General features: G+C 54.2%; 1 protein-coding gene across 3 annotated transcripts in view; it reads right to left on the reverse strand.

The window, feature by feature from the left end:
• LOC119098674 (fasciclin-1) overlaps positions 1 to 22494 on the reverse strand; it is a 38829-nt gene that overhangs the window by 9535 nt on the left and 6800 nt on the right. For 2 of the 3 annotated variants that reach the window (XM_037221659.1, XM_037221658.1), the window contains exons 2-7: positions 7403 to 7541; positions 4705 to 4892; positions 4270 to 4400; positions 3595 to 3691; positions 2394 to 2571; positions 1148 to 1198 (exon numbers count right to left, since the gene is read on the reverse strand). In XM_037221659.1, coding sequence (XP_037077554.1) covers positions 1148 to 1198; positions 2394 to 2571; positions 3595 to 3691; positions 4270 to 4400; positions 4705 to 4892; positions 7403 to 7541 — 784 coding nt within the window. The remainder of the gene's footprint in view (positions 1 to 1147; positions 1199 to 2393; positions 2572 to 3594; positions 3692 to 4269; positions 4401 to 4704; positions 4893 to 7402; positions 7542 to 22494) is intronic. The other variant, XM_037221661.1, reaches the window with a different exon arrangement.

Below are 22494 nucleotides of genomic sequence, written 5' to 3' on the forward strand. Positions count from 1 at the left end.
GGTCCAGGCCCGCGGACTCGCCTTCAGGGCTGATGCCCTGCAGCTTCGTCAGCGCGTCATACACAGGGCTTATCTTTCTTGAGCGATGAAAACAAGACCAGGTTAAGCAAGCAATATCCAGTTTAGCGATCCCGTATATAGTATATGTTGCAATATACACTTCTATTGGCTTATAATATCCAATCCTTTTGGCCTTTTGGATTACGTCTTTACATCGTGCATGGCAGTGTGCCATTGCTTAGTGCCTCCTGCCTGCCCTTCACATCAGCACTCCGCTAATACCACCATCACGTGGCGTCCATATCCCAAGCGAGAACACTCAGAGCGAATCCCAGCAGGGGTAAGTACATGCATTCCACTCAGCCGTGTCAGTAAAGCAGTGCCGGGGACAGATAATGGGCAAATAACCTCTGCAACGATGAGCTAGTAGGCTGACGCCCTCTTGGTAATTGGTACGCACGCATGATGGTGTGATATTTGTATGGCGCAGCGTTGGTACCAAATGATATGGTTCAACCTGCGCATCGTGGCCATAGGAGCCTGAAGAATCTGTCCAGTTTCGTGCGCATGATGAATGCATTTGCGCAACCTATGAGAGCTGCATTGCTATACTTCAAATAAAAAGGATTCAAATAGAACGGATCAATTTGCTCTTGTGTTGGACTTCTGGAATCCTTGGTCATCACCCATGTATCGCATTTTACCAAAATAAACCAGAGCCGGATCATTTCCGACCAAACAAAGTGTTGAACCGCTTAACTCCTGGGCATAAGCATGAGTTTATCCAAAGCTGGACGGGTGAAATCGGCCAGAACGTCTCCTGCAGCAGCGCATCACACTAAAGCCCTTCGGTGTTATTTAGTGAAAAGGCTGAACCAACGTTCCGATCAATTGACTGTTCTTCTGCAATTCGGGGACTGGCTGATCAAGCAACACTTTGTACTTAGCAAGGATCTTAACGCCAAAGCCAACCGTGCAAAGGGTTTTATCATACCAAATAGCGATGTCGGTTTCCTATGTTTTCACATGCTCGCCATCTGTTTTGTGAAATGTTCAAAGCGCACTAGTGGTCATAAATTGTTGATTAGTCATTCATTCATCCATTCAATCCTAGAAGCGTTAATAATTCATTAATCTCCCCACTTACACAGCTGAAATGGACGGCTCTCTTCCGGCACGTGCTTCTGTGCTTTCAAAACTGTCAAAAAGAAGGGGCGGTACAGGATCAACGTGCGCATGCATCTAAAAACAAAAGTGTACTCCGGCGTAAGACCACGCATCACTGCACGCTTATTCCGTGAGGCTACGCAAGAATTCTGCGCGGCTTCTTGACAGGCGCACACTGCCAATGCATTATCGGCATCAGTAAACCCGTGTGACACTGGTGTTTATCCGGCAACTAGGAAGACGACTTGTCTATTTGTGAAGATAATACCACGCAGGAGCTTCATTGTGCAGAGCATTAGAGCAGCATGTAGGCGAATATGGACGTAAATAAAACGCAATCGTTGAAACACACAAATGTGTCGTGTCAAAATTTGTACGCGCATATAATGCGTTCTCGTTTGTTCTTGCCGCGCAGTGCCCATTGGTCCAGTCTGTTCGTGCCGCGCAGTGCCCAATGGTCCGGTTTGTTCGTGCCGCGCGGTGCCCATTGGTCCAGTTTTGGAAAGGTGCAATGGGGCTGGAGGGCTCCAGGAAATGCGAGTCCTCGCATGAACGCAACCGCCGTAATATTGTGAAAGATTCGATAATTAGAAACGTAGCCATGCTAAATGTACGCAATTTAAGCAATGTGGCACTCAGAAGTACACCGAAAGGTCAGGGGGCAATCAAATTCTAGTAAAGTGGTGCGACTCCACCGTCAGCGAATCACCCGTAATCGTTCGTAACTTGTCACCAGAAAACAGGTGAGTCCAAGTGTTCCGCCCGGAAATGTCTTGATAATTGCCAACTGAAAGACCGGAATTAGTACAAATCACTGTTTTCTTAAGACGGACGTGGGCGCGGGAAAAATGAGTCCACCTTTGTCGTAACGATATAAGCTTCTGCGTAGCCTCTGAAGTTACTATTTCCCGCTGTCTTCATTGGACAAACTGTTTTGCAGCGTTTGTCTCTTGTAACTTACTGAAGAAAGTTGACTAGCATCGCCATAATCCAACTACAGTCCCTGTACAGTACCCCCAGTACAATGGGACTTACTGGCCAGGCATTTTATGTAAGCACTATTTGAAGCTGCCTTCAAACGATTTCCTGCTAAGAATAGGTGCAAATAAACAATTGTGACAGCGAAACGAATTGAAGTTCTACATGCACGCAAAAACGGAGAGCAACGAAATATTTCCCAACCGTGCACATCCTTGACGTGAGCGAGTGCACCACTCGGCACTTACAGAAGGAGTCATCGCTCCTGCTGGGGTAGGCCAGCCGCCGCAGCTGTACGGTGACCTTGAGCATGTCGCCGAAAGCTGTCGTTTTGTAGCTGTCGTTGCCCATGGTGCGTGTGAAGAGCACCTTGTCCGGTATGACGTGGCCATCGAGGACGGATCGGTCTATCTGGTCGAGCACCGCCTGCGACAGAGAGCGCGGGGCAGGTCAGGGTGGCTCGGGCTGGCCAGGTCACGCTGACGATCAGGCACGCCGAAACCATCACACAGTCCTCGTTGAAAAAAACCTTTTTGACTCCAAACCCCCGAAAAAACCTCGGCAGATGTGAGTGGAGTAAGGTAATTGGGGTTCATCGTCATGCAAAGAACATAAAAAACCTCAGCAGATGTGAGTGGAGTAAGGTAATTGGGGTTCATCGTCATGCAAAGAACATAAAAAACCTCGGCAGATGTGAGTGGAGTAAGGTAATTGGGGTTCATCGTCATGCAAAGAACATAAAAAACCTCAGCAGATGTGAGTGGAGTAAGGTAATTGGGGTTCATCGTCATGCAAAGAACATAAAAAAACCTCGGCAGATGTGAGTGGAGTAAGGTAATTGGGGTTCATCGTCATGCAAAGAACGTAAAAATGGTCGGACCAACGGTCAGATTGAACGTGTTAAATTGATATTTATTGCGATGAAGGGAGAGCAAAAGAGTAAGGGTGGACGAGCGTGCAAAGGTGAGAAGATGCATTGTCAAGACAGCAAATAACAGGGATTTGTTGGTTTCAGCATGAACATATGACCATAGTTCGTAGTCGTAGAAAACAGAGCAGCAAAATAAGTATTAACGTGTAGTTGTAAGAGACAGAGCACAAGAACAATCACATGAAACCGGAAAAGTGAGGATATAAGCCGCTAAAAGAGTAGATCATAAAAATGTTTGGTACCGACACGGATACATGAGTTCTGGGTTCATGTACGTTGAGAGAAGAGCGCAAAATATACCAAGCAAAGCACTGATTGCGAGACGATTCCCCACTCTGAGCAGAAGATGACATAAACGTGGTGGACTTCGGAAGACTGCGTGCTTTTAACGTCCACCTTCCGGATAGCGGAGCATGAGGAGTGTCGGTAATGTGTAGAGTCGGTGGGCAAATGGCGAGTAGTGAGAATCGAGTCCCTCATGCGCTCTAACACGGACTCGGGACCGAGCCAGGACTCACGTCCAGTCCCTCGTCCACGGGAATGAAGTAGGTGTGAAAGCCCTGGGTGTCGAACACGCCTATCTTCTCCAGCTGCTGCACCTTCTCATAGAACTTCCTGCAACAGCGGCGGCACCTCACTGCAGCAGACTCGTGGCCTGAATGTCTCGGTCGCATTTCTCCTTAAATCGCCAGCTGTGAAGAGCTGGGAGCGAGCAGAGCGGGGCTTGGCTGCACTCGCTGTCCAAGTGCTCAACCCGGGGCTAAGCCAGGTGTCTGGCATAACACCGTTAAATCCTGACGGACATTTGGTGAGTTGTCAGTCCACAGATCGGAGTATCTACTGTGTCCGCCCACTGCGTCCGCCCTCGTCGGAGGCAAGTCCCGCATATTCTCACAGAGCCACAATAGCGACCACGGCGCATATAAGAACTCATGGGACTCAGACACGGTGTTAGACTGCCTACTTAAAAGCGGGTCGGAAGCCGGGCAGCGTCCGGACACTTTGTAACAGCTACAACACCAACCAGACAAATTATCACCGATCGATGGATCTGAATGGCGGCTATAATGAGCTGCCTGTTCCGTTGAAAAGGACGCGAAACCGCATCGGTCTAATGAGTGCCTCTGGCTTCAGTCACGTTAAAGTTAAGAATTGCGTGACAACTCCCAGGGGAGCGCACCGGGGTCACTCACTTGATGGAGGCGTCCCCCAGCCGGTATTTGGCAGAGTTTGACAGCAGTTCCAGGGCGTTGGGATTAAACAGCTTTGAGTCACGAGAATTCGGAATAGTTGGCTCTAGTACTTCGTCAATGATGTGCAAAATCTGCAATCATAGAATGCCCGTCAATAGAAGTTCTAAGCACGACATCTAGATTAGGTGTACGCCGACAACAACCAGCATGTGAATTATAATGGAATCCTGTTACTATGTTAAAAAATTGAACAAAATCTAGCATCTCATTACGATACAAAGCACTGAAGTAAAGCAGGGCTTTTTGAGCTGCTCACATAACCCAAGACACATCGATACCAGGCATAAGCTGGTGACATTCGCAGCACGTCCCTAGGTTCACTGAGTCAAAGGCACCAGCAGCGCCACTACCACAGATCTCTCCGCCCCGACCGACCTGATCTGACCCGTCCTGCTCGGACGTGGCCTTCAGGTCACGGGTCACCAGCCGGGCGTTGTTGACAAATATGTCAGGCTCGTCTCCGCGACGCGGCTGCACGGTGACGAACACGGCCTGGCTGCCCTTCAGGCGGGTCAGCACCGAGCGCTCGGTCACCAGCTGGGAGGACGGCTGCGCCACGTTCACTGTCGGCCAACGCGGACAGCCGGTCACCGCTGGCCAAAACACGGCGGGCTTCACCAGCTGGGCGGTTCGCTTCAATAGCTGGGCGGTGGGAAGTGTCACGGTTACATGTCGGCCAAAACGCATGGTTAGCGATCGACGACGTAAATACAGTGGTCATTCAATGGCGCCGAGGGAAGACCCAAGCTTATCGAATCCAACAATTCATTTGTCCTTCACATTTGGAGAAGTTACCAACACTTACGTGTGCAGCACTTGTCTCAATACAATAAGTTATTGTAAGAGAGAGAGAGAGAGAGAGAGAGAGAGAGAGAGAGAGAGAGAGAGAGAGAGAGAGAGAGAGAGAGAGAGAGAGAGAGAGAGAGAGAGAGAGAGAGAGAGAGAGAGAGAGAGAGAGAGAGAGAGAGAGAGAGAGAGAGAGAGAGAGAGAGAGAGAGAGAGAGAGAGAGAGAGAGCGAGAGAGAGAGAGAGAGAGAGAGAGAGAGAGAGAGAGAGAGAGAGAGAGAGAGAGAGAGAGAGAGAGAGAGAGAGAGAGAGAGAGAGAGAGAGAGAGAGAGAGAGAGAGAGAGAGGAGAGAGAGGAGAGAGAGAGAGAGAGAGAGAGAGAGAGAGAGAGAGAGAGAGAGAGAGAAGAGAGCAGAGAGCGCGAGGAGTACGAGAGCGAGAGAGGAGGATTTTATATATATATATAAATATTGCATATATTATTATATTATATCTATATATTATATCTACTCTATCTATCTATATATCTATCTAATCTATCTATCTTATATATCTATATAATATTCATCTATCTATATCTATATATGTAACTTAGTTTGCCGTATCATATTACTATAAACCATATATTATAAATTCTTCTTAACATTCATAATATACAGTTACTACCGAGATCTGGAATTCCAATTGCCGTTCACGCGCGGTTAAGTGTTGTACCTTCACGATCTCGATGCCTTAGCTCTAAACATAACATTTATTTACCATAACTTCGTTTCTGTGTTCACCATGCGCTGGCTTAGATCTTGATGAATGTTGTTTGGTTTGCCAAACCACCATGCCTATTGATATGCCCCCAGTAATTAACCGGTGTGAATACGCTAGCAGGTGAAATGCGCGCCCACATACAATGCACGGAAACGTAAAGCATCCACGTAAAATACGCCGTAAAATGCAAATGTATGCACGCCGCCAGTTGATTACTTGGCATAGTACCCGTTACTTAATCATAAATTGAAGACGCACGGACACAGGAACCTTGTATTTTCTCCATCACTGACGGCAATGCAGCAGGGTACATTAAAAGGCGAGTATATTTGCTGGAGAAGTTATTTCGTGGCGCTGAATGAGTCAAGCCAAGTGCCACCAGGTGGTGTCATTACGCGTAAATAATTAAAACAGCTCTGAGCTCTTAGCTCTAAGCGGCTCTTGAAACGGAGCTCGCGACGTAAATACGCTCTTTTTGCCAGCTTGTTTATGCTGTTACACTTCTCAAAACTGGTCTCGTAATCTATGTGGTGCATGGCGGCCTTGTGGCTGTGACGTTCTGCTGACGCCGCAACGGATCGGCTGTTTGGCGGGGTTAACTTAACACGCAGCCGCGTCGACTTCGTCACAGATACACATCGCCGGCGACGCGGAGGCGCCACTTTTTCGGAGCACCAATCAGCGCTCTTGCTGACCAGGGCGGCTCGAGCGTTCATTTGCTGCGGCCCGGAGTGGGGTTCCCGGTTCGTCGCGGGGTGTCGACACACACCGCTCATCGCTGCGGGACCGGTAAGGTCACGGGCTCCCTAACGCTCCCCCGGCGGTTGCTAGCCGGTTACCCGAGCTAATGGCGCATGGTCGATACCTGGTCGACAAACAGAGGGGTCTGGCTGCGTCCCGCCGCTGGTGCACGCGGCTGAGTGCTCAGGCCTGGCTACACGGGGGTCGACACGGGCAAGGCACGTGCTGCGCGGCTGCAGTGGGGTGGGAGGGGGGGGGGGCAAATGCCGCGGGCCGAGTGCAGCGCAGCCAGCCACAGTCGGCTGTCCTTCAGGGCCTTACATAGCACACGAACCGGTGGCCGAAGCCCGACAGTTCGTGCATTACCAGGAGTCCGCGACCGCGCAACAGAGGATTGCCGGTCTGGTTCCAGCGGCGTAACAGGTGATGTGGGGTTCACACCATTCGCTGCAGGGAGGGAACACGCTACGAGAGGTGACGTGCGTAGATTGCATGCAGACCTCAAAGCCCTAACTCACGCAGTATACATGTAATCCTATACGGCCCGCACTCAAAACCGTCACGTTTTAACAAATGATATACGTTGAGAAAAGTATTACAATATACACTTATTTTGGCTCATTACCCATGCAAGTCAAGAATGTGTAGCAACAGACATGATGTAACCAGTAATAAAACCATCACTGAACGCAAACGAGAAACAAAAGTTTGTCAATTGCAGGAGATGTTGGAAGAAAAAGGTGACCTGGAAAGGCAGCCGGGCCGATCCTACTGCGGCAGCTCACCCATGTGATACTTGAGGAGCTGGTAGTTCCGCACGCCCTGGTACTTGGCCATGGCCTCGTTGGTGGGCGCGAACACGGTGCCCTCCTGCAGTCGCATGATGTCAGACGTCAGCTGGTCCGACTTCAGCAGGTTCAGGAACTGAAACATAACGCAGGCCACGTCACTGCACTGCGCGGATGGCAGCGGGCTTGAAATAACGCCGCTATCAATAACGCCGACATCATCCGTTCTAACACGCGATCAGCAAGCCAACAGTCACTCACTGCCCACACGAGCATGGTTAGTGCCATGATGTGTGATTATGATGTTATATAAATACGGTATAAAACATGCATGACATTTGAATACATACATATATATATATATATATATATATATCATCTATATATGAGAGTATCATAATAATTCGCACCACAATATGGTATACGCTCCTACAAAAGTCCGCATTTTATTTTCAAAGTCTTATTAGTTGGGCTCAGCTTGATTCGCTCGTACAACGCTCCAGTTGGCTGAAATGCCTACGAACTAAAGCAGACTTGGCGCTGGAAAGCAGCCCCGATGCAACCAAACTTATTTTGTCGCCGTTCACGCAACTGCGCTATTATGAGGGGCGAGCATCGTGGTACATGGCAAAGGTGAAACACAAATCAGATAGCACTTTTTTAAGGATGGTCAGAAGGCAACAATGACAACAAAGAGTGGCTTGTCAACTTTGGTGCATCGAAAACAGCTGAATGCTATGACTTGATATTCGTCTTAAACCGTGATACTGCACACTAAGACGCGGTCATGATGAAAGTACCATTGCTGTATGCTATGCTCCCACTGAACCATTTCGTGATCCCTTCAAGCAATGTCCATCCTTAATGAACGCATTGTTTTCCAAAAAAAAAAAAACAACAACATAGGGCAGGGTTTTATTTGGAGGCTGCGTTTCCGCTGTCGGACCGTCTAACGCGATTCGAATTCCTGAAAGCGTGCCGTCTTGTTGTAAGGCATTCCCGTGGTCTACTGCCAGGAAACAATGGCTTCATTTCGCACCAGCCGTGAGTTATCATAAGCTGCTTGAACGCGCAGCGACATCGCCTCGCCGATTGGAGCGCGCTAGGTCCACCAATCTTGCCCCGATTTCAGAACCACATCGGGCGTGGTCGGCGGGACGCCTCGCTCCCGGGCGCCGGCTGGCCCGCCCGGCGGGAGGCGTCGCTTCCTGCGCCCGGGGCGACACCTGGCGGGACCGAGCGGAAGCTAGCCATCGCCGGCGGCGGCGAAGCGTGCGCTGGTGGGATGCAACCACCGGTCAGTGGAGCCCGACGGACCCCATTTCCGCTCCCGCCGCCGGCCGCAGCCGGCGTGCGGGAGCACCTGCCCGGAGAACCGGGCCGGCACCGCGGCTGACATCACGTGACCCCGGTCGTGACCGGAGGCGGACATCACGTGACCGCATGCGGCAGCGGGACGCCGCGCGCCGCCGCAGGGCGTGGCGGCGGGAGCTGACGGTCCGCTCCGGTCCGGCGCGGCCGCCAAAAGGGTCGCGGGCCGGTCCATCACCGGTGATATCACCGGTGACTCAACGCGGCTCATGCATATGCGTTAGAAGCTGCACCCCAACCGGTGGTAGCGACACCTTGTTCCAGGTTTCCGGCCCGGGGGGAGCTCAGCGGCGCTCCGTGTCAGAATGCCGGCTGTGATGTCACGCCCGGAGAGGCTGCCGCGATCGGTGCGACTGCGTTGCACAGAGCTACCTTAGCCAACAGCCAGCGGAACAAATACACGGTAACTTTGATTAGGCAGCAAGATCTCACTCCTAATTGATTTCATGTGCATAGTAAGCCTTCGCCACCACCGACCGACCAGCTGCAAACAGCTGACTGGTGGAAATGCTTGGTGCTTTTCAGGTCACACTCTTTGTCAGATAAGTGATCGGGGTTTGTCGGTCAGGGGTTGCCAGGCCGCTGCCAGAACAAGAAATTCGTCTGACAACGTTTGAAATTAAGCCAGAGGAGCTGGGAAAACTGAACAGCCCTGAAAGCTTCCAGACTTGTTAAAATACGTCCATTTCCCTCACTTTTCCCATGCATTCAAATATTAGCCCGCACCAGATGCATTTGAAACTCGGCGAGAGGAAATAAAGCCGACTTTGCTGCCGCTCCTTTAGCGAGATGCTGAGCCAGGTCCGGCGCTAGTCTCGTCTCTCGCCGATCGACTGTCGTCAGCTCCGTTCAATAGTCACCCAGATTGGAGACGGGTACCATCTGGCGCGGCCGTGTCGGCCGGCCGCTTGCGGTGTGCTCGATGTACCCGCCATGAGCCCCGTCAGCCCCGCACTAAGAGCCGACCCAATCCGACACAGCCAGCCGGCCGTCGAGGGAGCCAGAGCCCCGGCGGCCGCACAGAGAGCACATTACAGCCCCCTCCCCTCCCTCCCGCCCACCTCATCACACGGCAGGGCACCCCCGGGCGACACCTTGACGGCCGTACGGGGGACGCTCCCCACGAACGCGGCCTCCCGGTGGAGCGCGAACGCTGGGCCGGGCGCAGCGCGACGAATCACGTGAGCGGCGCAGGTGCCGCGCCGGTCCGCGCCGCGCCGGTGGCCGGCACATCCGGCCGGCGTCCGCCGCCGCGCCACAATGGGAGCGCCGCGATCGTGGCTCGGCATCCGCTGCGGTGCTCCGCGGCGGCGGCGCGTCCACAAACACGGCGCGGCGCCGCGGGCGCCGCAGACGCCCACGTCGGCACCACTGCGGAAGAGCGCCCCTGCGGAGGGCGGCGGCCGGTGGGAGGAGGGCGAGGGCCACACGAGGGGCGGGCAGCGAGCACACGCAGCCGGGTGGAGTCACCAAGTGATGGCACCTGGCAGGAGCCAGATTCGAGGGAGGGCGGAAAGAACTGTCGGTAGCGTGTGTGTGTGTGGCTGCTTGGTGCCGGAAGAACGTGTGTGTGTGTGTGTGACTGCTTGACACCGGAACAGCTTTGCTGTGCGATTGATGCACTGTTCGTCAGTGGAATGTCTTCAGGGGCCAGGGATCCGAGGGCATGATCCAGCAAAACACCAGTGATCCGAGATCACTATAAAAAATATCATTGCATGAATTTCGCTTTTGCAGCCTGAATTCATATGAGACGGCGGGCACGGAAATGCAAGGCTCACGATGAACGTATTAAGCGTAATACGACGCTTCGCGACCAAACAGATTTGACACACATTTTCTCGTGCTGGTAGCAGAGCGTGCCACCCGTATGCAGTACTTTTGCAAGCTGGTACATGGCACATTTATTTAAAATGAATAAGGCCTTACAGCAAATGTCTTATCAGCACTTACAGTGACAGTTTATTCAGGCGCACAACGTTTTCATACAGGCCCGCCCGGTTTAGGGTTCTGTACCAGCCGACAGCCAGATTGATAATTCAGCCCACCTCCCAGTGCTTCGTGAGCTCATCGATCTAATGACTGATCGGATACATTTTCCGAATATTCCGAAGTGACATCTCTGTGTGATCTCTTGAAAGGCCTCATTGTCTCGCGTTCTCGTTAGCTTTAGCTAGAGCTCCCAACCACCTGATCATCTCCTTGTACGCACAGCGGCATCCATCCAGCCTGTCAAGCGAGCGCTGCCTTCCCAGGGGCGGGGAGCTGCTCTCCATCACACCAGCCCCGCCACGGCCGGCACACCGCGGTGCCGCGCCTACTCCGGCGGCCGCCCGGCCGGCGTGGGTGGCGGGCCGGAACAGCGAACCGGGCCCGGGGGCTCCCCGTGTCGGCACCGTTCGCAGCCCGAGGAGGGGCAGCCAGCGCCGCAGGGTCCCCGTGTCGGCACCGTTCGCAGCCCGAGGAGGGGCAGCCAGCGCCGAAGGGCCGTGTCCGGTCCGGCCGTGTCGGGACCACTCGCCGCTCGAGGAGCCACAGCCGCGGGAAGCCGTCGGGTCACGGTGGCCGGTGTGGGCGGTGGCAGAGGACTGAGGGAGATATCCCAGTCCCGGGCGGGATGATCGCCAATTAGCAGTAGAGCACTCCAAAATGTCGCTGGGCTTGGCACCTTGTTACGAGAAAACTGGGGCACTGGTATACTCCTGACAGCGGTGCATGGAGATACTTAGATAAGAACCAACAAATAGCACATACATCCGCTCAGTAAGGACGGATTAACGCCAGCCATTTAATTTAAATCGGGTGGTTTGGCATCCCGGCAGTGCCGCTAGGACGGACACCGAAAAAGGGAGAGCCATTCAGAGAGGCGCCGCGTGATCATGCAGTAAAAGGGTCCGTAACCCAAACTAACGCTCATCGTCATCATTCAAGCCTTTCAACCTTTTCGAAAAACGAACGGCTGAATTATGGTAGCCATTACAGCAGGCAGTAAAATCAGGGATGTTTGCACATAGAAGCCCCCGGAGGTATGCGCCTTACAAAAGTTCTGGCATATTTTAGTAGGTTTGCGACTGGATCTTAACAGTTCAAAATGTCAGGTAGACACGTAGACAATGAGAAAATTGGAAATGTGCGATGCTATTTCACGCTAGGCAAGGAATTGCACGCCAGCGGCGCACTAAACTCAGTACTAGTTTACTTTTCCTTATGCCTCTTTGTATTGAGAAATTGTGCTTACGCCCCAGAGTAAAATTCTTACAGCACGTACTGCTGCGATATACCGGGAAAGGGTCACACCCTGCTCCTCATGCGTTATGCACTACGTTCCTAACTATGAGCACTCTGTCTCTTCAGCCCATTTAGAACGGCTTCACAAGTTTTCCGTCCGTTAAAGCATGATACCTTTGCATATCTTCTCACAATGACTACCGTGGGTTATATATATATATATATATATATATATATATATATATATATATTATCCGGTTAGTTTGTACACGGGCGACTCATTACCGCCCGGCAGTCCCAGGTACGCACAAACCGGTGTCCGGTTTGTACACGGGCGACTCATTGCCGCCCGGTAGTCCCAGGTACGCACAAACCGGTGTCCGGTTTGTACACGGGCGACTCATTACCGCCCGGTAGTCCCAGGTACGCACAAACCTGTGTCCGGTTCGTACACGGGCGACTCATTACCGCCCGGTAGTCCCAGGTACGCACAAACCGGTGTCCGGTTTATACACGGGTGGCTACCGCCCGGCAGTCCCAGGTACGCACAAACCGGTGTCCGGTTTGTACACGGGCGACTCATTACCGCCCGGTAGTCCCAGGTACGCACAAATCGGTGTCCGGTTTAGTGCCAATGATAAAAACGGGCTGGGCCGCCTCTTGACCATTCCACATGATCTGAGGTATTTGCCAGCGCAATCGCGGCATGCCCCAAACCCCAAGTTGTTTGGTTACCTCCCAAAAGCCGCATTACAAGACTAGTCAGAGCGCTTTTCGCCCAAGCCTACACGAGACTGAGACGTCATTCAGTTGTGCCAGTCCACCTCAATGGGTCGCTTCCTGGCGCGTTAGACGAGACAACCGCTCCGGTTCCCCAGCACGGCCGCCGTCCGCGTGCACATACGCCCAGCCTTGGGGGGGGGAAGGTCAGCATCGTCACGCTCCGTGACGGCTCCTCGCCCGGCGCGCGTCCCGTGCGTGCGGGCCGCACGCTGGACCACGATCCAGCGCTGAATGTCAGCGACCAGCCGGCGCCGCCCCCCCCCCCCCCATCCGCCGACACTGGCGGGCGGACCCGCCCCTCCGGGGAGGCGGCGGCGACCTCGGCGATCGATGGAGCGCCGGCGCCCGTCCCGAGCGGGCCGCCGTCGGCGCCGCCCCCGTCGCCGCTCCACTGTTGCCGCCCGAAGCAGGTCGTGGCGGCCACACCCATGGTCAAAACCGGGTCGGCACGGAAGATGGGCCCGAATGGAGCAGACCGACCTAGGGATGACCCCGACTGATACAGGGATTAAAAATGTCGCCAGCTGTCGGGACAGCGACAGCAACTCTGAGCTGATACGACGTGTCACCGCGGATAGCATCGACGGTGATACTGACGGTGATGAAGGCGTGACCAGGCGATCAGTGACGGCGACACTGAGGCCAGGTGATGATGACGTCACCGAGGCAGGTGGTTATGACGACACCGAGGCAGGTAGTGATGACGAGGGCTTCGCACAGCACGACGGCGTTCTGGATGTTCGATCCAGAGCCCAACGTCAGCCATTCATCTGCTTGTAGCCTTCTGCGCGCCACATACTGACCAAATAATTCATTCGCCCCAATTCACACACTTCCTCAAGACGGTGTTTGCTAATTTCTTCGTCTTAGGTCTGTCCGATGACCCGGAAGCGTGTTGTGATTCGACCATCCGTCGCCAGGAGCCTCTCTTTTCGTCTTGGCGCAGAAGCGGACTGCCCTGACACTGACCGCACGGGTTCGGCCATAGCCCGTGATCAATAAATGCTGGCTGCCTTGCCAGAGGCGGCCGTCGCTGGCTGACCAAAGGCCATTCCGCTGACGGTAGCCTGATGACGTCACTGGTCGTAAACGACCTCACTGGGCGACGAGCGAACGCCAGGCTGGAATGTAATGGCGTCAGAGCTTTGCTGGTTAACGTGTCGCCGGCAAACAAAATCGATAGGTTTCTTGCTAACATAGGAGGCATGTTCATGCCTCTTAAATAAATAAATGAATAATAAATAAATAAATAAATAAATAAATAAATAAATAAATAAATAAATACATATATGACTTTGCACAAACTTTTGTAAAAATGTCATATTTGCATGACTTATCGACCCAAACATTCATAATACGCACGCAGACTCCACATATAGGTATATCCACGTCATGTTATAAGTAGGTGCATCCCTATCCATGCCACAAATAGTAAGTCAGCATATGTTCCTCAGTAATCATTTACCCACCACTGGCAGGGTTCTCAGGTTGGCAGGGCAGGGCTACGTTTGCACTAGGTACGAAGTCATAACACATCATTTTGGCTCAAAATGATCTTAGCAGTTGCAATGCAGGGTAGGCATACGTAGGCACATCAACGAGCAAAAACAAGCGAGATGTAAGTAAATAATCGTGTTGTCCCCGCGATATGGCTCGTGAAGCTCGGTCGTGGCTGTAGAGAACCGCGCCATTAAGCAGGAGGGCCATCTGGTAAAACTTCGACTACATAGTTCTCACACTTCCTCAATGAACGCTCAATTTCCACCAACGATAGAAAATAGCTCGCATGGCACTGATCTTACTCGCTGACAGTTCGATGAATGACGAAGTGGACAAAGATAACGTGCATTAGCGTTTGTTTATCCCTCAGCCTTGAGGAGTTCCACGGAATGGCTACGAATGCAGCATGCGCCCGGGCTTTCCTCAGGCGATAGCGGGGTAATCAGGCGCTTCGATAACTGCCGGTGTTAATGTAAGGGCATGCGTGTCGGTGGGGCGCTGGGGGCTGGGAGGCGCCCAGTCCAAGCTGCCTGATTATGGGGTAATGACCATAAAAACAATGAAAAACTGGTCAATACTACCGCCATGGTTCACGCAGGTGGAATCGGGCCAATCAGACTCGCCCCGCGGCAGGAACCGATCAGGGAATCCCAATAGCCGCTCTGGCCGCCCTCCAGCCATCGGTCGCCGAGGCGCCCGTCATCGCGCACGGCTCTCGCGACACAGGCGGTGTCCAGCGACGACGGGCGCGCTAAACACGCGCGGAGACCCCGCTTGTGCGACGCGTCGCCGATCAGCGGTGTTCGCAGGTTGCTGGTGTTACCCGAGTGCGCTGCTGAGGAGACCTGGGAGCACAGCGGCCGCGCTGGTGAACACGCTGGCGGTTTGGGCTAAGCGCAAGTCGTTCACAAGCACCGGACGTCATTAGATAACTTGTTTCTCTCCACACTTGCCAGTTCATGTGCGCAACCACATCGTTGGCAGATGTGGGAGAGGAGGTCGGAAGCCAGGAAAAGATTATTGCACGGAAACTGAGCCCAAACATTCCATTGCCACGTCTGAGAGCTTAGCCACTCGACCAGTATGTATCCCTCGCCAGACAGGACGGCAGGCCGACCAACGGCCACTCTTCGTTAACGACTCCACGTCTCGGAATCCAGAGGTACGGGGCTCGATTCCCGGCGGTGCCCACCCTTCCTGCCAGTGTGAGAGGCAGGCGACGCCGTTTAGCCTCAACAGCTCCGTGCGTCACAACGTCCCACTGATGACAATGACGAGCATCCTCCGGACCAAGATACTCGCCAATCAAGGCGGAACCCCGGCTGAGTAGACGGGAGCGCAGTAACATGACATCCATGACGAGGTGCTGTTCCGCAGGGGATCCCAGATATTACGGCGGACCATTAGATACCACAGAGCTCGACTCCCGAGTTCTTCAACGAATTATGACGAATGGTAACCCTCACATCACTAAACCGCGGTTTGATCACTTGATAATGAGGCTTCACTAATCACAGGGTGCGCAGGAATGGAATGGGCGGATACAATGTGCTCCAATCACCTCCAAATCACATACACCCGTCATTAAATGCTCATTCGACATTCCGGCGTTTTCTGAAGACAACACGTGATGCATGAAGGCCCCGCAAACTGGGAGCTCCGGGGCCGAGATCACAACGATTTGAAGCATTAGGGACAGCTCAGTTTAGCCAGCACAAAGGGTCGCAAAAACAACTACTGCACGTGGAGTATCTCAGAATTGAGAAGCCTTACATGCCTTTGCTCGGCCTTTTGTATGGTTTTATTTATGACGCAGGAGCTGCTGAAGCCGTCAGCGTCGCAGTTGCCCGCGCCGGTCGCGCAGGGCAAATACGCAGGAGACCCCACTGATGCCCAGTCACGCATGCTACGTCACCCAGACCCACTGGCAGCGAGCGCTCACGCAGAACGGGGACGTCGAGCTCACGGATGGTACAACAGCGTATAGCGTCGGTGTGCTGCCTGCGGCGAGCCGGTGCAGCGGGCAGCGACGGCGGAGCGGATCCTGCAGGTATGCCGCCATTTTTGACCGCATACCTGACCGCGCCAGCACGTGACCCCTACGTAAGGTCCGTCGCTCTGAATCAGCAGCACAGGCGCGCCGTTGTCGGTAAGGGCGGGAGCATGAAGGTCATGACCACTGATCCCTGGCATGCACACCAGTTGAGAAATTATAGGATGAAGAATAGCAAAACACAGTAAAACGCCCGCACAGTCATTCCTTGTGGGACTTCCCGCGGCCCTCCCACTTTCTGTGGAAATTAACATAAACTGATGGTGATGCAAAGAGAAATCACTTTGAAACGGCATCGACCTTACCACTTAATCTGTAGCTACCAGACGTGTTCCAAAGAGGCCATCGCCACCAAGGAACTCCCCACCAGACGTCTTTCAAAGGGGCCACCACCACCAAGGAACTCTCCACCGGACGTCGTCAAAAGGGGTCATCACCACCAAGGAACTCCCCACCAGACACCTTCAAAAGGGGCCATCGCCACCAAGGAACTCCCTCCCAGACGCTGAAGCTCGAACCAAGCGCTCCAGCCACGGTGACATCCAAGACAACGGAAACTCCCCGACCCACTATCTGACAGAAACCCACGGACCCACCGTTTCCGTCTTCTCAGGCCGCTGGCCACGCCCGCTCTAGCGGCAAGATCCTGTGACGGCCGGCCGGTCACGAGCCTGCCATTACGGCGCCTCAGCAACAAAGCCGAGGTCAGCAGGGCCCCGTCAGATACGCGCCGTCCGCGCTCGCGTACACAGGCACGCGGACCGCGGAGTGAGGCGTCGCTGGCTCGGCGCCGCTCCAGGTCACCAGCCGGCCAGCTGGCTGCCGGAGCTGGAGGTCGTCTCACGCTCCCACGACCAGGCTGGGCGCCGCTCCGGGTCACCAGCCGGCCAGCTGGCTGGGGGGACTGGAGGTCGTCTCACGCCCCCACGACCAGGCTCGGCGCCGCTCCGGGTCACCAGCCGGCCAGCTGGCTGCCGGAGCTGGAGGTCGTCTCACGCTCCCAGGACCAGGCTGGGCGCCGCTCCGGGTCACCAGCCGGCCAGCTGGCTGCCGGGACTGGAGGTCGTCTCACGCCCCCACAACCAGGCTCGGCGCCGCTCCGGGTCACCAGCCGGTCAGCTGGCTGCCGGGGCTGGAGGTCGTCTCACGCTCCCACGACCAGGCTCGGCGCCGCTCCAGGTCACCAGCCGGCCAGCTGGCTGCCGGGGCTGGAGGTCGTCTCACGCTCCCACGACCAGGCGCGTCTCCCCATCGCACGCGATTCTCACATCCCGAGCGGTTCGGCAGGCGGGCTGAGCCGGCCACGCAGCGGGGACCCGAGCCGAGTCGAGCAGCGACCCGCCGCGCGCGTGTTCGGCGGCGGCGGCGCCTTCTCCGCGACCTGCGCAGTCGGCAGGGACCCTTCGAGTGTTCAGAATGGGGCGTCCATGGCTGTGCTCCCTCCTCAGCAGAGCGCGAAGCATATTTCCCATCGTTGATGGGATAAGTGCGTTTTTACATCCGCTGTATAAAGCAACTGGAACAGAACAATGGATTTAATTCAGGTAATAGCGCTATTTATAAAATATGACTCAAATAAAAGGCTACCTAAATTTGAATCGTAGCTGCCATGAAAGCGGTGTTGTTGACGATAAGCGAGAAGCAGTTCCATATAGACTTATAATTATGAATATTCGCCAACTGCTAACACCACAAAAACTAAAGTCAAGGTTGGAGAGAGGAGCGGTGTTTGCGGGAGGAGCCAACAAACATAAATCAGGTATGCCTGAGCGGAGTCGTGAAACCCTACAGATGCTACCGTTTGAACTTGCCATATGTAGACAGAAGACAAACGCACTTCCGCACGTACGAACCGCTTGAGGTCAACATTCATGGTACACAATATGTAACAACACCCTTCCATACAGCGCACAGCTTAAACTGACAGCATGTCGGATATCTTGACGCAATGCAGCAGCCCGCCGACAGGTACAAGATCGGTGCCTTGAATGTGTTCAACTCGCACCCCGATGCTGATCACAGAAGCTATGCTCCCGTCATGGACTTGGTTTGGTGTCGATGCACCCTCAGAAACAGTGCAGTGTATTTTTAGAATGCCGCCATTCATTTCGCTATGAAGGCCTATTACCGCAGACCGGTTCATTAGACGGAAAACGAATGACGTGCTGCGGGATTGTACCCAATCGACGGAACTATCCAATCAACGAAGACCTCTTATCATAATGGCCTCTGAATTTGGCTCACGTAATGAAAATGCTGCAGTGCAAGTCAGACCAGCCCTGTCCCAGCTGACCACGTCCGTCAGAACAAACCATGGACCCGCCCATAGCGTCGGACAAGGCTTGCTAGGACCGAACAAGTTCACTGGGTATCACATGGGATACTGCCAAACTAACTGCTCAGACTCGCCTCGAATTCCGCTTCAACTCTTTAGATATGAAGGTTTTTGACAGAGCTGTTAGCTTTCAATCAATTTCCGCGGGGCAAAATGGAGCCCTGCTGTGCCAGTTCGAGTGTTTTATGCATGATGATTATTACCTGTTTGTGGCAAAAGCGGGGGTTCGCTTCCAAATTCCCTAATTCCCTCCTCTGCCACAGTAATCATCTAGCTCCCCCTGCGGCGAGGCGCCAGAGAGGGGGAGAGGGGGGGGGGGGGAGCCGAGCGATCGATAGTCACTAGCTGGGAGAAGGGACGGCCTTTCACCGCGTCGGGTAGCCGTAGTTGGAGCCAACCCGCTGCGCCCGAGGCGTGCTCACCACGGAAACGGTGCCGGGCCTTCAGTTAGCCTTGGGTCAGACTAGGCACAGAGCCCACCCTCGTGCCTCATGGCCCCAAACCCTCTGAGAGTATGTTTTGGCCCCCAAAAACATTCCCAGAACTTCATAAAAGTTTCGTCTACTTTCCGTCTGTTTTAACTGTTTTAACTGTTTTGTTTTAACTTCTGTTTAAGATTTAAAAGCATTTCGGTGCTTTTTTCGGTTTTGAATGGTGTCCTTACTAGGTATTCGCGAGGGGCACCATGCGCTGGACTTTGGATCCCACACCAGCCAGCTGGCGACGAGCAGTTGCCCCCCCCCCCCAAAAAAAAACAACTCCAGGCTAGATCCGCCTCTCAACAGAAACAACATGCATCACAAGATGTATCACTCTTCTAGTCTTTCTACCCAACGAGCTTTGACACAGTGGGCATGAGACACGCCATTCAAGTCTGGAAACATGGAGACAAATCACGGTACTTTCCTGAACATGGCGACTTTTCATCGTTTGAAAACCTCGATTATGCTTATAGAGGCGTACGTTGAGGTAGAGATGAGAGACGAGAGATGAGAGATGAGACTTGAGAGAGACAGAGACAGAGACAGAGATAGAGACAGAGACAGAGACACAGACACAGACAGAGACAGGGACAAAAAGACAAACAGACGAGACGGAGACGGAGACAGAGACAGAGACAAGACAGAGACAGAGACAATAGACGAGACAGAGACAGAGACAGAGACGAGACAGAGACAGAGACAGAGACAGAGACAGAGACGAGACAGAGACAGAGACAGAGACAGATAGACAGAGACGAGACAGAGACAGAGACAGAGACAGAGACAGAGACAGAGACAGAGACAGAGACAGAGACAAGACAGAACAAGACAGAGACAAGACAGAAGAGACAGAGACAGAGACAGAGACAGAGACAGAGACAGAGACAGAGACAGAGACAGAGACAGAGACAGAGACAGAGACAGAGACAGAGACAGAGAAGAAACAGATCGAGAGAGAGAGAGAGAGAGAGATCGAGAGAGAGAGAAGAGAGAGAGAGAGAGAGAGAGAGAGAGAGAGAGAGAGAGAGAGAGAGAGAGAGAGAAAGAGAAGAGAAGAGAGAGAAAGAGAGAGAGAGAGAGAGAGAGAGAGAGAGATAGAGGAGAGAGAGAGAGAGAGAGAGAGAGAGAGAGAGAGAGAGAGGAAGAGAGAGAGAGAAGAGAGGAGAGAGAGAGAGAGAGAGAGAGAGAGCGAGAGAGAGAGAGAGAGAGAGAGAGAGAGAGAGGAGAGAGAGAGAGAGAGAGAGAGAAGAGAGGAGAGAGAGAGAGAGAGCAGAGAGAGAGAGAGAGAGAAGAGAGAGAGGAGAGAGAGAGATAGAGAGAGAGAGAGAGAGATAGAGAGGAGAGAGAGAGAGAGAGAGAGAGAGAGAGAGAGAGAGAGAGAGAGAGAGAGAGAGAGAGAGAGAGATACACTAAAAGATCACGGGCTCCATAAGGCAGCACACGGATCAGAAGAGACCGCGCTTCGGTCGAGAATAGAAGGCGACATTGGACGCATCTGTACAGCACCATCCCACTGCACTGAACTGGCTCTCAGAGACTCTCAGAGATTGAACTGATTCTCAGAGAGCCGCCAGTTCGGTAATTCGCGCCCACCATCCGAGTGCTGTCTCCGCTGTAAGGACTCTGATTGAATAATGACCGCGTCACAGTCCTTGGCGGCCGATCCGGGGACCGCACGGCGTCTGCGCGTGCCAGACGCCGAGGGAGTCGATCTCCACCAACCAGAAACGCGGCAGCAGCCAAACGGGCCGCTCTGTGCGAATCGGGAGCAGTTAGACGGAAGATCGGAGGCGGTCAGACGGTAGATCGGAGGCAGTCAGACGGTAGATCTGAGGCAGTCAGACGGTAGATCGGAGACGGTCATACAGAGGGCATCTGCGAGCGTGGCGTTTACCATGCCAGCCGACTCGCTGCGCTCGGACAGTGTTCCGGTAAAATCTACCTGCCGACGATCAGGTAGAACCACAGACAGCCGAGCCCATTTAATCGACTCGCTCCAAACGCTTTGGTTCACCGGTCAATTCTACCAGTCGGCCGTCATTTCTACCAGCCGACGGCAGAGCCGGCCGACCACGGCCGTCACCGCACACAGCTGCCTACTATTCCGTTCGCAGCAGGCTCTCCCATTCGGAGGTCGATCACTTGTGCGGCAGATATTGCGCCCGCCGGGCCAGGCCGGGGGCTGCGCATGAGAGACGGCTTGCGGCCGGGCCAGAATGGCGGCCGGTCGGCCTGCGGCGGCCAAACATGAGCCGAATGGGAAGTGGCGCGCACCGTCGCCTCACAAGGCAGCCGACGACGGCTCAGCGCCCAGTGCCGGCCTTTCCGCTCTGAATGTGAGTGCCCTAGGGCCAGTCGAGCCGCCACGGCTCCGTCCGAGGTACAGGCGGCACCGGCTGGTCAAGGAGCCAGCTGGGAGGCCCGGCCTGTCCGACTTCCAGGTGGTCAGGGCCAGCCAAACGGCCAAATCAATGATCGCCAGTTGGAGTTGTGGCCAGATTACGCTGCCCCACAGCATGTGCAGCCTGCTGACAAAAGCAGCGTGCCAAACGAGGTCTTTAGTGCACGACGGTATGTCTGTTCGCGCTGGGCTCGAGGTCGCCTGCCAGCATCTGCATAATTGACGGACTCCCTCCGCAACGTGCAGCATGCATGCATACATACAGGCCTTCGACGGGCTCTTGGCTGATTGTTCATCATCCAAGTGTAGTCAATGCCGTCCCGCAGGCTCGGCCACCGCCCTAAGCCCGTAAGCCGTCCCGCGGGAATTACCGCGAGGTGTCGGCGACGCTGTGTCACGGACCGGCGGGGCTCATGAGGTGTCGGCACCACCGTGTCACGGACCGGCAGGGATCACGAGGCGTCGGCGCCGCTGTGTCACGGCCCTGCAGAGGTCACGCGGTGTCGGCGCCGCTGTGTCACGGACCGGCAGGGGTCACGAGGCGTCGGCGCCGCTGTGTCACGGGCCTGCAGAGGTCACGCGGTGTCGGCGCCGCTGTGTCATGGACCGGCAGGGGTCACACTGCCGTCCTGCGAAGGGCGGCAAGAACCGCTGCCGCTGACTCAAGTCCAGGTGCGCCGGCCATTTTGACATCTGCCGCGATATTTAATGTTTTTTAACAAGCTGTAAGGAGTGGTAGGTTGTGAAGCCAGGTGGAGCCTTGGGTCTCCTTGTAAGCCCTTGACATCCCCCCCCCCCCTTCGTCCTTTTCTCATGTTTATCCCAGCCCCCCAGTGCGGGGCTTCAATCACCAAGAAGTTCCTAGAGACCGCTAAGAACTGCGACAAGGTATCTATTTGGGGGGGGGGGGGGGAAGCTGATTGTCGTCTCACCAAT

This window comes from Pollicipes pollicipes, unplaced genomic scaffold (assembly GCF_011947565.3).
Source record: "Pollicipes pollicipes isolate AB1234 unplaced genomic scaffold, Ppol_2.1 Scaffold_4740;HRSCAF=5597_pilon_pilon_pilon, whole genome shotgun sequence".
Taxonomy (NCBI): domain Eukaryota; kingdom Metazoa; phylum Arthropoda; class Thecostraca; order Pollicipedomorpha; family Pollicipedidae; genus Pollicipes; species Pollicipes pollicipes.